At 32.3% G+C, this 16,365-nt stretch overlaps 1 protein-coding gene and 1 long non-coding RNA gene across 2 annotated transcripts in view; both read right to left on the bottom strand.

The window, feature by feature from the left end:
• Positions 1 to 16,365, bottom strand: part of LOC127704971 (SET and MYND domain-containing protein 4-like) — a 36,707-nt gene that overhangs the window by 17,451 nt on the left and 2,891 nt on the right. Inside the window, exons 4-9 of the mRNA XM_052209212.1 lie at positions 14,991 to 15,114; positions 13,531 to 13,590; positions 10,061 to 10,112; positions 8,817 to 8,943; positions 8,387 to 8,511; positions 7,673 to 7,778 (exon numbers count right to left, since the gene is read on the bottom strand). Coding sequence (XP_052065172.1) covers positions 7,673 to 7,778; positions 8,387 to 8,511; positions 8,817 to 8,943; positions 10,061 to 10,112; positions 13,531 to 13,590; positions 14,991 to 15,114 — 594 coding nt within the window. The remainder of the gene's footprint in view (positions 1 to 7,672; positions 7,779 to 8,386; positions 8,512 to 8,816; positions 8,944 to 10,060; positions 10,113 to 13,530; positions 13,591 to 14,990; positions 15,115 to 16,365) is intronic.
• On the bottom strand, positions 12,059 to 12,736 carry LOC127704990 (uncharacterized). Its single transcript, XR_007983601.1, has 2 exons — positions 12,494 to 12,736; positions 12,059 to 12,332 (listed from the first exon to the last, which is right to left on the bottom strand). It is a non-coding gene; the product is annotated as an uncharacterized LOC127704990 (long non-coding RNA).

Below are 16,365 nucleotides of genomic sequence, written 5' to 3'. Positions count from 1 at the left end.
ATGCACATCTACGTTGTATGTCCTTATTATCTGAAAAGGTTTCATGAAATTCTGTTGTGTGGTTTGAGAGGAGTTGCGATGACAAAAGGTTGCAGTAGTACATTAAAGTAAATAAGTTCAAAGGGGCGTATCTCCTAGAAAAAAAACTGAATCGTAATTTCCTGTCGATATGCACAACTACATAGTATGTCCTTATTATCTAAAAAGGTTTCATGAAATTCTGTAGTGTGGTTTGAGAGGAGTTGCGATGACAAGAAATAGGACTGACGGACTGAAGGACGGACAGACGGACGGACAGACAGACGGATGGGTCAAAAACATTATACCCTCCGCAACTATAACGTGGGGTATAATCAAAGTGATAAGTATAATTCTAACATATCTATCTAAAACAGAGTGAAAAGGGTATACACAGTTTGTAAGATCACAGTGTCTAAAACTAAGTGGTGTTCTTAAAGAGACATACTAGGATGGTGAAAAGTTTAATTCTCACATGATTTATCCTAGTCTAAAAGTTGCACACATTGTGGTAAAGCATACCCCCACTAATAATTCGAAGTATGTGAAAAAGTGTGACATAAATATTTGTCAACATATTGAAATCAAAGTGCGAAAGCGCTGTAAAGGCAGTTAATTACAGGTTGTGTGTATTATTAGTCCAGTTATATCATTATCTTGCATAGTACAGTGTACTTATCAGAGGTGGCTTTCAGTATTTAAGATTTAGAGTTCTCTAATGATATTGAACAAGTTTTATGAATGTCATATTCTGAGCACTATATAAAGGCGATTGTTCTCACTTGTTTATGAACTAGTGCATTATGTCCAGTTTGTACCTTTTTTATCTATGTTTATAGTCAAATTAGTTATCAAAGGTACCAGGATTATAATTTAATATGCCAGACGTTTGTTTCGTCTACATAAGACTCATCAGATCAAAATAGTAACAAAGCCAAACAAGTACAAAGTTGAAGAGCATTGAGGACCCAAAATTCCAAAAAGTTGTGCCAAATACGGCTAAGGTAATCTATTCCTTGGATAAGAAAATCCTTAGTTTTTTCATTGGCAATCATAACACATCTCCTTATTTATATAATGATCTATATACAACGACCTCGGGTACAAAAAAAATGTATGTAACTAAACTATGATGGGAAACCTTTGACTTCTTTCTTTTATATAAACTTTTGATTTGGTACCATAGAACTATGTAGAGTAAATGTACATTGCAACATGTCAACTCTTTCAACTCCAAGCAAAATTATATTTCCAAGCATAAAGTAATTTATGAATGAAAAAAGGAGTTCTTAATTAAGAAATAAACTGATTCGCTGAGCGCAGCTGGATACACCCGCAGAGGTCCAACCCTGAACAGCTGGGGCAAAAATGGACACAATATTCAAGCTTGAATTTGGATTGTAATTAAATATTTGACATATTATAGTTTCTGAATAAATGTAGTCAATGAACTTGAAATCGGGTATATGAATTGAATTTATATTCAATTAAAGATTTCTTGCTGTTGTGCAATACACTGTGCTGTTGCGCAATACTTAATAAATCTGTTGCCAGACTATAAACAAATAAAGTTCAATTTCTTCTCAATGTCATATTTGAAATTTATGAAAATCAATAGGGAGATTACATCAATAGCTATAAATAATTCACCAAAGTTTCATGTGAACTGCTTAAAGCATTTTTGAGTTGTTGTCCAAAAACTGGAAAATCCCCCCTTTTTTAATGAATAAAACCCCATAACTCAGAAATGTAAAATCTAAAATTTATAAAATTCTAAAGGGAGCTTACGGATTGATAATTTAGTCTTAGATGCAAGATTTTTTTATCAGTTGTTAGTGGCTTTGAACTAGCTGTCAGTAACTGTGAGTACTCTCAGATCTGTACTTAGTGTCTTTTTGTTGTTTGGATGTACAACTACCCGACCACGTCCACTTGTATTTGTATTTATCCATCTGATGAGTTTAGCCTCTTTCAACTGATTTTTATAGTTCTTTCTTATATTGTACTGTTACACCACTGTCCCAGGTTAGGGGGAGGGTTGGGATCCCGCTAACATGTTTAAGCCCGCCACATTCTGTATGTACATGTATGTGCCTGTCCCGTCAGGAGCCTGTAAAAGTGTAATTCAGTGGTTGTCGTTTGTTTATGTGTTGCATATTTGTTATATTTGTTCATTTATTTTACATAAAATAGGCCGTTAGTTTTCTTGTTTGAATTGTTTTACATTGTCATTTCGGGGCCTTTTATAGCTGACTGTGCGGTATGGGCTTTGCTCATTGTTGAAGGCCAAACTGTGACCTATAGCTGTTAATTTTTGTGTCATTTGGTCTCTTGTGGAGAGTTGTCTCATTGGCAATCATACCACATCTTCTTTTTTATATTTACATCAACAGATATAAAAAATTCACCAAAGTCAAGGTGAGACAACAAAACTTCCTTGTAAGATCTCTGAAATTTTTTACAGGGTACGAGTTTTTCTCATTGTTGGAGATTGTACGGTGACAGTAACACCTGTAACTGCTTAAACCCATTTCTTATGCACTTTAGTTTGATAAACTCACTGAATATCATACCACATCTCCTTATTATGCTTATTTTTATATGCATTACAATTTACATGTGCATGTAATTGTAAATATATATATATATATATCAGAACAAAATTCATTGCATCACTTTTATTTATGCATCCTTTGGCACAATACAAGTTCTAAAATTACACAACATAAAACAACTAAATGTTATTTCAGATGAAAGTTTTGTTTCAGTTCCATTCATAGGATTTATTAGAATTTTGTATGTTTTGCCAAGTCCAATAATTCGCTCTATCTTAGGTCCGAGTACACAGTTATTTCGTAGTGCATTTCTTTTAGACAATAAATGAAAATTAAAAAAATCCCACCTGCGCTTTCTCAATAATATTTTTACAGTGTGTTGTACTACTTTTGGGACAAATTATATCAAAATTATAGAAAACTTCATCGGCTCTAACTCAAAATATGGACAATTTTATGTTGAGGGGGTCTTGAAATCTTTTGACAGCTTCCGAAGTGCTAATTTTTAACCTTTTTCAGCTGGACCAAATCACTATTTTACTTTAAAATTCATGACCCAAATTTTTTTTACAGTGTCATTTCACCCCCCTACTTACTATTTGAGTCATAAAACAGGGATAAATAAATTTGGAAGGGGTAGAAAAAAAATCGACAAGTAACACACTGTCCACACTAGGGACTATATTCGTGGACAACGAAAATCAAAGGACGATAACTGTGTACCCGGACCTAATAGGGTAGAAAAAGTTGACCAATCTTAATGAAACTTGGTATGACCAAAGCTTATTAAATTATAAGACTGCTTACAAAGTTTCATGGCAATAGGATATATATTATAGACAATATGACTAATTCTATATTCAACTTTGCGTGTTAAATTTAGACGTTAAAATTGAAAATTTTCAACTATCAACATTTGGGGCTTAAAAAATTAAAATATTGCAAAAAAATACTTTTGAAATGCCTTAATATATAATATATTATGTATTAAAAGCAATACAGTACTCATTTGATTTATCAGACTTATCATAATTATTAAAAAGTCAAATTTATATGAGCCTGTGGCTAAAAATGGAGGTTTTCCAATGAAGGGGGACCTTACAAGAAGATGTAATATTTTCCAGCAATTTTAAATTTGTAAAGCTTTTTGGTTATAAATAATCCTTACATATGTATTTAATGTACTTTAAATGGAAAGAAAACTTACAAATAACATATCACATTAGTTTAAAAGGGTCTTAGGCCAAGTGAGACTGAAAATAATTTAGGGTCAATTTAAGCTGTATCACATATTTACATTTAAAAATGCATATTGAAGCTATAGGAAATAAAATTTTGTGTCTTTTCTATCATTTCTATACTCAGGTGACATGATACAATAAATCTGAGCACAAAAAGACTCTTGTATTCAACTTTTTTTGCAGACAGTATGGTCTGATACAAAGATTTTTCACTTTTTAGTGAAAAACATGCATGCAATTTTAGTCTCAACAGGCTTATATTTGAACCACTTGCTATCCTACAGAAGAAAAGAAAGATATTATGTGACATAAAACAGGTACAAAAGACATTGTTAAGTGCTTTTTATACAAATTTAGTGAGGTCTTTATAAAGGACTTCAACTTTTATGTTCCAAGCTCCTCACATTTAACTTGATCCAAACAGGGCGTTAGACGAGGATCATATATACAACACATTTTGCACATATTGTCCGAGATAATCTTCTTTTCTGTAGATTCAGAGTTCACAAGTGAGTAATACAACTGGATTGAAGCATAGAAACACAAATATTGACACATAAAAACCTGTCAGATAGAAAGTCAGAATGTCACTTATGCATCAAAATTGAAAAAGCAATGAAATGCTTATTTTGACCATAAAATGCCAAAATTGGTCATTTTTGCAGAAATTCTATCAAATAAAAGTTTAAATCCTTTAGTTTTGTGCTATTTGATAAATTGACACCATCAAATCATTCAGGGAAGTTGCCAAAGTACAGATTCTATATTTCCTGATTTCACCTCTTAGGTCCGAGTACACAGTTATTTCGTAGTGCATTTCTTTTAGACAATAAATGAAAATTAAAAAAATCCCACCTGCGCTTTCTCAATAATATTTTTACAGTGTGTTGTACTACTTTTGGGACAAATTATATCAAAATTATAGAAAACTTCATCGGCTCTAACTCAAAATATGGACAATTTTATGTTGAGGGGGTCTTGAAATCTTTTGACAGCTTCCGAAGTGCTAATTTTTAACCTTTTTCAGCTGGACCAAATCACTACTTTACTTTAAAATTCATGACCCAATTTTTTTACAGTGTCATTTCACCCCCCTACTTACTATTTGAGTCATAAAACAGGGAGAAATAAATTTGGAAGGGGTAGAAAAAAAATCGACAAGTAACACACTGTCCACACTAGGGACTATATTCGTGGACAACAAAATCAAAGGACGATAACTGTGTACCCGGACCATGTGACATAGAGACATAGTTGACTAAACCACCAGGTGTCGAAAATTCAAGAATTTTCAGTGTTTCTGTTTTTATTTGATGAAAAGGTTGCCTGAGCTCTAGGAGCTTTAGGTTTTATCACGGGATATTCTGTGCTGTCAATAATAATCCAAGTCGTAGGAAACTTTAATTTCAAGTTGGATGGTGAAAAATACCTGACTAAACCACTATCTAGATGGCCAAGTGTTAGCCTCACACCACTGTTTAGACATAAAAACAATCCATGTATACACAATATTCTTAACACTAGATTCAATCTAGAATCTAGACAGTTCAAAGTTGGTTGTATGATGCCTCAATTTCATCAAAGTCATAAAAAAATTGATTTTCAACTGGCACCCTATCAGTTTGAAAATATATGTATCTCAAACAATGTGCTGCTGGACCAAGTGTGGTCAAAACAAATAAAAATTTAGTATACAACTCTAAACCGGTATAAAAATGCATGGCTGTGTCACGTGTCTTCATTTCAAAATTCTCTGCTGAAAACATAGGCATTGATGGTGTTTGCGTAATCCCATCTGTGAAGCTCAACATTAGCTCGGCAGTTGGTGGTGGACAGTCATAAATCCTTTCTGCAGTATGAATGACTTCTTCAGGAAAACCAACTTTACAATCAAAACTTTCCTCTAGATTTCTACTACAATATTCATCAAGTTTAGTTCTTTTGTTTTCACAGGAAACTGCCCTGATTTTTCTTTTTGCGGACGATTCAGTCTCTTGCTTGGTCCAGGAAAATAGGCTGGGAATGGCAGTAGACTTAAGTCTCTGTATGGTGGGTTTGCGCCCTGAAAAAGGTTATAAAACATTAGTTTTTTGATAATTAAATGAACTTCTATTAGCAATGTATACTTTGTACTACCTGGCGAAATATTAACTAGATTTATTCATTACAATCTGGATAAAACTATGTTTGCCTGATTCAATGTATGTTATGTAAATCCAAAGGACAAACAATGAGACTTATGCAACAAACGTACATTGTTTGTACCTAAATAACTATAATATAGATGAGAGCATGTCATTTTGTTCCTGTTAACATTGTCATTGATATTTTTCAAGAAAGTCTATGAGGCATAGCTTATGCATTCCTGTCATTACTACATTAGCATAATTACTGCTAAAATAATTCTCAGTATGATATACCTCTTGTAAGAAATCATTATAATTGTAGCAATCACCAAAAAATCTCAAACAGATCACATTGAATCGTAATCCAAAAAATTATGACGTCTTGAATTACCCACCCCCTTTTATTCTAAAACGATAATTGCGGTTGTAAACAGACTTTGGATTATTCGCATGGCGATTACATATATAACTATATATTTCACAAAGAAAATAGAGTTTTACCATGAATAGTTTCCTGCACGTAGTCTTTTTCAGTAAAACGTGCCTTGCAAACAACAGCGGATTGAGATGGACTCCACGATATCATCGTGTTCTCGTCCAATCTGCGTATGGGCCATGGCGTTGATTCAACTTTTCCTTCTTTTTAAGTCATTTGGAAATGCATGTCCTCCTCTTAAATGACATCCAGGTACACAACAACAAGTACTTGGCATCGTTAATTAAAAATATAACTGAAATAGTTGCACAGTGCAGAAACCGGAAGTTGAGGAACAGGATCCGCTACCACGGCGCCACCTATTCAGGAACGATAATTTGCTACTTTATATAACTGCGAAATTACAATAACGTTAGACGGGTTCACGTGCATAAACAGAAATGCGCTTTAAATTGTATAATATAATTCATGTTCAGTCGACCTTTAATTATTATATCAACGACTGAAATGATTTATAAACATCTAGATTGCAGATAACACTCGAAATTAACCCGAGCTCTTTCCACACGGAATTCAAATAATACTAGTTTGTCAATCGGTTGACTGCTTATAATGCAAAATACTAATATATCAAAAGTTTTTAAAACTAACAAAACACAATGATCGTTTCTCTATTTCCCAATGTAAATGAAATGAAACAAAAAACATTTTATATCGCAATAAGAAGAGGAGAGAATTCAACATTTCCGGATCTACTTGGAGCCTAATGACCCCCCACGTAGATAAGTTGGATATCGCGGAAGGAAGGATTAACCCGGCAACTAGAAAGGCATTAAAGCACTGCCTTTAAAAATTCAAAGTATCAGCAAACAGAAAGTTGGTGTCTGACATATTCAAAAGCATTCACATGTTACTCATGAGTGTCAAGCTGCTTCGAAAAATAAAGTCATTCTGTTCAATAGTACCAGAGAAAAGTGTGATGAAAATATTTGTTGGACAGATGGACTAGTTGATTGCAATATAATATAGAGTGGGGGTATAATTACAAAGGAAAAGAGTTATGTTTGAAAAATGTTATTTACACAATAAATTATATATTGTTTCCAAGTTATCCTAAAAACAACTGATAACTGTTGCATATTGACCATTTTACATAAGGTCGTGTTTTTACCATTAAATTATTTATCAATTAATTCAAAAATAAATTCAACCCTAATGAACCAAATTATTAAATTTTTTCTTTCTTTTAAAATGTCTAATCAAATGTTTTCCCATAATTTGTAAAATAATACTTACAGAATGACATATATCTAAATATTGACATTCTATTTGATGGTATACTGACCAAGACTGTTGTCGGCATGTCTCACTACAGTATAATACACTACTACATCTCCTACAACTACAAGTCAAATCATGAATCAATAAATCAATCTAAAAACCACATAAGTATATGTCACTGCTACACATTTTATATGCATGCAAATATAAATAAGCAAAATAAAAAAATGAACCACAAAACAGTTTGTTGTTGAATAAATTTCTGAAGTGCAACAAAGAATGCATCAAAATCTGCTTACTCTAGTGAAATAATAACTTATACATGCTTCAAATAGTTGGTTACTAAAGTCAGGATGATATACAAATTCATATTTTATTAGCATTGCATACAAAGTATGTATTATTTCTACTGCTGAGGGATTTATAACATCATATATTTTTACTTTGACGTTGTTGGATGATTCTCTGTAGTTCATAAAAGAAATAAAAAAAAGAATGTGCAGAGGACATGAATGCCCACTCAAGCTTTGAAACGAAAATGGGATGGACGTACAAAAAGACAGAAGGATGGAAAGATATTATTCAGTAAACAAGTCAGAAAATGTTGCAACTCCTCAAGTTGGCTGGCCTACAGCCATGTATTACTCTTATTTAAATCAAAATGCATTAATCCAGTTGCAAACATACTGGTGTGAGACAAATGTCCAGGGCGTTACCTCTAATACTTACGGTAAAATAGCAGTCAACTGACCAATACAATGATGACAATGTGTTTGATAATGGTCTGGTAACAATACTGTGGCATACGGTTTCTCTACAATAATCGCACTTCCTGCAGGTATTTTACTAGTGGCCTAGCAGTACCCAGAAAATAAAACATACATAATACCAAAAAAGATTATCTACTATCTTTTCAAAAATGGGTCCATAAATTTGAAAAAGTATTTTTTGTAACAATATCAATAACATATAGACAAAGTTTACAAAGATAATAAATGGTCTCTCTTAATATTATACATGTTATTTACCACATTCGTTTAGATGAAATACTATTTTAACAGGGAGAGATGTTATATTACTACTTCAATAAAAATAGATTTTGTAAATAATAACATTATATTTTGGTTTCATTATGCTTTGAAATTTCGTATTATTTCACCTGGAGATATCTTCCTCTGTCTTTATCACACTTCATGGTAACAGCACTTGATGCTTGTGTTAGAACTGTATTCCTTTCCTGGAATAGTTCTGGTTGAATCTCTTTATCTTCAGTTACCTCTTGGCTTCTAAAGTAATTGAATGACATTTATTAATTATGGACTTTTGACAAGGTCAATATGTGATATATGGACCTGTTCAGATTATATTGACCGAGGACGAAGTCTAAGGTTCAGTATAATCTAACAGGTTCATATATACCATATTGACTGAGTGAAAGTCCTTTATTTGTATATTACATATGGTCAGTAAATAGTGTATCATTGAAATGGACTTTAATGTTCTTTCTGTGAATTTTACATTGTATTTTGCAAGATTTTTAATATTGACTGTCAATATATATATATAAATAGAAACATAGGATTTTGCAAAGATTTTTTTATGTTGACCGTCAATATATATATAAATAGAAACATAACATTTTGAAAGATTTCAATATTGACCGTCAATATATATATAAATAGAAACATAGCGCCCATATAGTAAAATAACCTTTGCATCACATGATCGTAATAACCAATGAAAAAAGAAGAATGCTACACCATATGTTATATCTAGAATTACATCTACCCTTCCATACAATACAATATATGATAAAATACAATACAACGTTTTATTGTCAAGTATGCAACCAGTCATGAGCTGTACAATGTTGTTGAATTACATACAATTGATTATTTTGACAAACAAATATAAAATCTAAAATTTCATATCCCTACAAAATATATGTATATATATGGACAAACTACCAGTGACTAAACTCTATTCTGTATTCTTCTGTGTATTAAAGTTATTTCATTATATAATGCACACAAGAATAAACCAACCTTTTTAATTATAATAATATCTTTGGATGACATTAACTTGATTAATTTTGATTTATTTGGGAAGTTTTCAAAGTTTTTGTCCATACTAGTAATATCAATATTATTTCTTTTGTTACAAAATTTAAGGATTTTACTACGGGTTTTCACTTTTCTAAATTTTTGTATCTATTGAGAATTTAACAGTTGAAGACATTAAGCCATCTGATAAAAATTATTTCAAACTTGTCTAGACTTAAAGCAATTTAAGGGGCCACTATGTATATCATTCAAGATTACCTCTAGGTTTATATTTTGGTTAATTTGTGTTGTCGGGTTGCTGTTTCATTAAAGATATGTAAAAATATCAAGTAGCACATACCTGTTCTTAGAAATATTTTCTTCCAATGCTTTAATCTCTTCTAACAGCTTAACTAGAACATAAATAAGTAACAATATTCTTATAATTGCTTTTTATGATAAAAAGACAAATAACTGAAAAATTTGAGGGATTTTTTTGTAAGCGTGACTCGTGAAGTCAAATTATTGTGCATGAAAACGAGAAACGAAGTCAGGCGGGACACATGAAATTACAGGCAGGATATGGGAATCTGACAAAACAATAAGTGAAATCCAGGATCAGACCCCCCCCCCCCCCCCCCCAATGAGACCTCACCCCCCCCCCCCCCCCAGATATACAATAATAAACAGCTATGTCATGAGCACATGACATGCCTATTCTTAAATCAAAGAAGGTGGACACTGTTTGTAGATTTAAGACATGTTATAGAAATAACAAAACAGTGTATAAAAATTTCATCAGGATTGTGAAAGCATATTTGAGTTTCGGTAAGATATGAAAAATTGCCTAGATTTTGACAATTAATGTCACTTAAATCTGGTATGACTATTCTTAAGAGAACTAATAATAAGAATTGCTGAAAAAGGTAAAGTGCTATTTTGAATCCTAGAATTAGGTACAAACTTCAGATAAATTCTTGAGAAAATCCCAGAGTTATAGTGCAATTGTTAAATTGCCAAAAAATTTCATACAATTTGGGGAAAAAAACAAGTTGTTGTCAGACAAGAAGAATTAAAATTGAGAATGGAAATGGGGAATGTGTCAAAGAGACAAAAACCCGACCATAGAGCAGACAACAGCCAAAGGCCACCAATGGGTCTTCAATGCAGCGAGAAACTCCCGCACCCTGAGGCGTCCTTCAGCTGGCCCCTAAACAAATATGTATACTAGTTCAGTGATAATGGACGTCATACTAAACTCCAAATTATACACAAGAAACTAAAATTAATAAAATGCTCCGCAGGACGCAGCTTGATACGACCGCAGAGGTCGAACCCTGAACAGTTGGGGCAAGTATGGACACAACATTCAAGCTTGATACAGCTCTGAATTTGGATTGTGATTAAATATTTGACACAGCATAGGTTTCTGACACAGAATGAATGTGGTCTAAGAACTTAAAAATTTTAAATTGGACATTCACATATTATGGTCCAATATCCAAAATCTAAATACATGGTTAGATTCAGCATATCAAAGAACCCCAAGAATTCAATTTTTGATGAAATCAAACAAAGTTTAATTTTGGACCCATTTGACCTCAATGTGAACAAAGTTGATAACGGGGCCCAAAAATCAAAAATCTAAATACATGGTTAGATTCAGCATATCAAAGAACCCCATATATTCAATTTTTGTTGAAATCAAACAAAGTTTAATTTTGGACCCCGATTTGGACCAACTTGAAAACTGGGCCCATAATCAAAAATCTAAATACATGTTTAGATTCAGCATGTCAAAGAACCCTAAGAATTCAATTTTTGGTAAAATCAAACTAAGTTTAATTTTGGACCCTTTGGACCTTAATGCAGACCAATTTGAAAACCGAAACCAAAAATTAAGAATCTAAATACACGGTTAGATTCAGCATATCAAAGAACCCCAATAATTCAATTTTTGATGAAATCAAACAAAGTTTAATTTTGGACCCTTTGGACCTCAATGTGGACCAATTTAAAAACGGGGCCAAAAAACCCCATTGAAATTGGTCAAGAAATAAGCAATTTATACGAAGTATCTTTTTTTGCACAATACTGTGCAATTGAATATTTCTTGCTATTGAGCAATACTGTACAATTGAAGATTTCTTGCTATTGCGCAATACTGTGCAATTGAAGATTTCTTGCTATTGTGCAATACTGTGCAGTTGAAAATTTCTTGCTATTGCACAATACTTATTATATAATAATTTACACATCCTGTTTGGTGTGTATCTCCTACCATATCATTATTATTTGCTTTTAAATATAAATCAGAAATAACCAACTTAAAATGGAAAATTTTAAAAGAATAAAAAAAGAAAAAAATAAAAAAAAAAAAAAAAAAAAATCCCCCTCCCCAAATTTTTTGAATCCCCTTATGATTCATCACCCCCAAACTCAATCCCAGCCTTCCCTTTGTGGTATGGTACCTTGCAGTACAATTTCAGAGAGATCCATACACTTGAACACAAGTTATTGTCATGAAACTAGAAAAATGCTTGTTTTTTGCCCTTTTTTTGGCCCCTAATTCCTAAACTTTTAGGGCAATTACCCCCAAACTCAAACCCAGCTTTCCCTTTGTGAAATGGAACCTTGTGGTACAATGTCAGAGAGATCCATACACGTACACACAAGTTATTGTCTACAAACTAGAAAAATGCTAATTTTTGGCCCCTTTTTGGCCCCTTATCCCGAAACATTTTGGGCAATTACCCCCAAACTCAATTCCAGCTTTCCCTTTGTGATATGGAACCTTGTAGTACAATTTCAGAGAGATCCATACACTAACACACAAGTTATGTCTGGAAGTTACAAAAATGCTTATTTTTGGCCCCTTTTTGGCCCCTAATTCCTTAACTGTTGGTACCATAACCCCCAAAATCAATCCCAACCTTCCTTTTGTGGTATTGAACCTTATGGTAAAATTTCATAGAGATCCATTCACCTAAACTAAAGTTAGAGTGCGAAAACCAATGTGTCTTCGGACAACGACGACAACGACATACCAATATATGTATAAAAATGATACAAGATTAACAAAGGCCAGAGGCTCCTGACTTGGGACAGGCGCAAAAATGTGGCGGGGTTAAACATGTTTTTTGAGATCTCAACCCTCCCCCTATACCTCTAGCCAATGTAGAAAAAACAAACGTACAACAGTATGCACAGTAAAACTCAGTTTAAGAGAAGTCCGAGTCCGATGTCAGAATAGGAAAAAAAAGAAATAAACAAAATGACAATAATACATAAATAACAACAGACTACTAGCAGTAACTGACATGCCAGCTCCAGACCTCAATTAAACTGATTGAAAGATTATGTCTTCATCATATGAATATCAGGCACAATCCCTCCTGTTAGGGGTTTAGTATTATACCATCATAAAATATATGAGAAGAACATAACCCGTGTCATGCCAACAACTGGTTTTAGAATAAATATGTTTACGTTGCCCATTTGTGACAAGTAAAGTCTCATGACTCTGGAATTAATTATCTGAAAATCAACTTTGTTTTCACAAAGAAAACTATGTCCTTATACAAGTTTGTTGTAATTGGTTATAGCAATTAAGTAAACAAACAACAAAAGCTTTATAAAAAATTATTAACAACTGTTTAATTACTAAGGACTACTAATTACTAATACAGCATTTTTGATTTGCTCTCATTGTATACATTCAATATAAACTCTTTTAGTTGCGAGCCTTTGGGATTGTAATGTTTTCTCAGATTATTATCAGTCATCTCTCTTGATGAACCTAAGCTACATTCTATGTTGGATTATACATACCTTTTCTTTTTTCTTCCAGTTCTTTATTTTCCAAAACTTGGTTTTTTGCAATATTTACTTCTAGTAAATTAAAAGGAATCTTTTAAAAACTGAATACAATAAATCATTGAAATCTTTTATTTCTATAATGTTTCGGACATGTTTAAAATAGTTTCTGACAAGTAATTGTTCAATTAACCAGCTGGTAAATATGTTACTGTAAAAATGTGTTATAAAAATGAAAATATTCAACAAATCAAAAATAGTTTTGGTGAGACAATACTGATTTCTCTCAATGGTTCAAAATTTTATTACAGTCGAACCTTGTTGTGTTGAAAACTCGGATGAGTCGAAGTTATTGCTCCGTCCTGCCAGATTCCTGTTTCATCAAACCTCTGATGAGTCAAACTCATTTGATTTGAATTCTCAGTTAAGTCGAATAAATTTTATAGTCCCGTCAATGGAAAAGTAATGTAAATTGACCTCAATGTCTTGAAGTTTGAAAGTAAGAAATTTCGAAAAATGCAGACTTTAGATTAAAATTCAAATTGGATATTTTTCTTATTTATCCTCATCGTTTTCAGAAGTGATTAAAGCTGTGTAAACATACTTGTTTGTATAATAGTTAAAATGACATGTTTATGGTGACCAGTTGATTGTCGAAGCTGAACTTTAGTGTGACGAACATATTTTGCCTGATTTAAAAACGAATTGAATTCAAATGACCCAGCTGAGATTAAATGACTTGTTTGAATTAAAATTCATTAATTATTATAATTATTTGGATAATTAAGACAATTATGACAAATTTACAATAATTGTGATCATCAGTGACCTTTCAGGGCTTGTTTTGTTCTGCGAGTGATTCCATAATTTATTGTAACTGACCTTTGTAAATAGTTTTGTATTGGTTTTATTTGTGAAAGTTTTGTATCTGTACTTGTGTGTTTAATTATTATGATGTACCAAACAATATGGAGTTTGAATACACGATCATAAATTGTCATATCGAAAAAGGCAGAATGTTCAAAATATCTAGTTTACACAAATATCACACCATATTTCATGCATTGAACTAGTACACATTTTTGTTTAGGGGCCAGCTGAAGCCCACATCTGGGTGCAGTATTTTCTCGCTGTGTTGAAGACCCATTGGTAGTCTTCGGCTGTTTTCTGTTCTTTGGTCGGGTTGTTGTCTCTTTGACACATTCACTATTTCCATTCTCAATATTATTCCAATTTTTTTAACAACTCACCCGACCATGATTGAGTCGAATACTTTAGTCCGGTCACTTCGTGTTCGACTTAACAAGGTTTGACTGTATCATGTATTCACAGTACATAAAGGTTAACAGTATAAATTGCTAAATGCTGTCCCATTTAAAATTGTATATTAAATTGGTACCAAAATTGGACAGAACAAAAAGGCAAAATACAATCATTCTTCACTTTAATGAAAAGAAAATATATTTAATATTTACTGTTGCTTGCTTGTTTCATGTCTCCAGTATAATATAGACAATGAGCCCATCGCAGATACAGTTTGTATGATGTAGGTTCTGGATACTGGTTATCTAATGCTAATTTGATGGATTCTATAGTCTCCTGTAAAAAACAGAACACATAGTGGTATGCAATCACACAAAAAGAAGAATTAAACTACATCTTTTTTGGGAGTAAAATTTTTCAAACTGCACTGATTGATCTTGTAACAAATCAAATCAAAGTGAATGGGAGCGATGAGGGGTCCACAGGGATTTTTCACTCACATGAATTTCAGCTACAATGAACTTATACGTGAAACTCACGTGAAATTCGCATGAATTTTTTCAAAATAAAGATATAATTTATAAAACATCTAAATTTTCAAATTTAATTAAAATCATGAAAAATACTATTTTTTGGGGGTCAAGTTCACCTAAAATTCATGTGAATCTCAATTCACATGTAAATTTTAACGTGAGTTTCCCATATAAGCTCATTTGGGGTGAATTTTGTGTGACATTCATACGAGCAAAATTTGCCTGTGTAAAGATTGATTTCATTTTGCATTGTATTAAGCAAAGGTATATATCAAAACTGTAGGTAGAACATATAGATGTTTACTTTATGTACCAGTTCTACTATTTGGAACTTATGTAATTGTAAATAAAATGATTTTCTTGACAATTATGATTACACACATACACATCATTTGGTAACTTGAATACCTTACTATTACACACATACACATCATTTGGTAACTTGAATACCTTACTATTACACACATACACATCATTTGGTAACTTGAATACCTTACTATTACACACATACACATCATTTGGTAACTTGAATACCTTACTATTACACACATACACATCATTTGATAACTTGAATACCTTACTATTACACACATACACATCATTTGGTAACTTGAATACCTTACTATTACACACATACACATCATTTGGTAACTTGAATACCTTACTATATATTATAAAGTGCTTGACAAAAACATGGATAAAATCTAAAAGAATGTTCACCTCACTGCATTGTGTATATTCACAAAGAGGAGGTCTGAAAAATGGCTAGATATAGCTATCAAGCCAGTGACAATTGAGTTTTGATTGCGGTTTATCTTTACCTCTAAAATCAATTCTTCCTTGTATCAAATGAACTTCAGTCACTGATATGAGACAAATGTTTTTAGACCATATGTATAAAACTGATTGGATAATGTATTTAATCTTGCCTATGCTCATTTCAAATATCTGGGAACTATGTGTATCTATGTGAAGAAAAAAAACACATTTTCCAGATTGCTTTTTCGATGTATGAACAATTAAAAAAGTGATAATCATAACTTGTCAGACTGCT

The sequence above is a fragment of the Mytilus californianus genome, unplaced genomic scaffold (genome assembly GCF_021869535.1).
Source record: "Mytilus californianus isolate M0D057914Y unplaced genomic scaffold, xbMytCali1.0.p SCAF_6, whole genome shotgun sequence".
NCBI classification, from domain to species: Eukaryota; Metazoa; Mollusca; class Bivalvia; order Mytilida; family Mytilidae; genus Mytilus; species Mytilus californianus.
The sequence above is the reverse complement of the archived record's forward strand: the minus strand, read 5'-3'. Positions and strand labels throughout refer to the sequence as shown.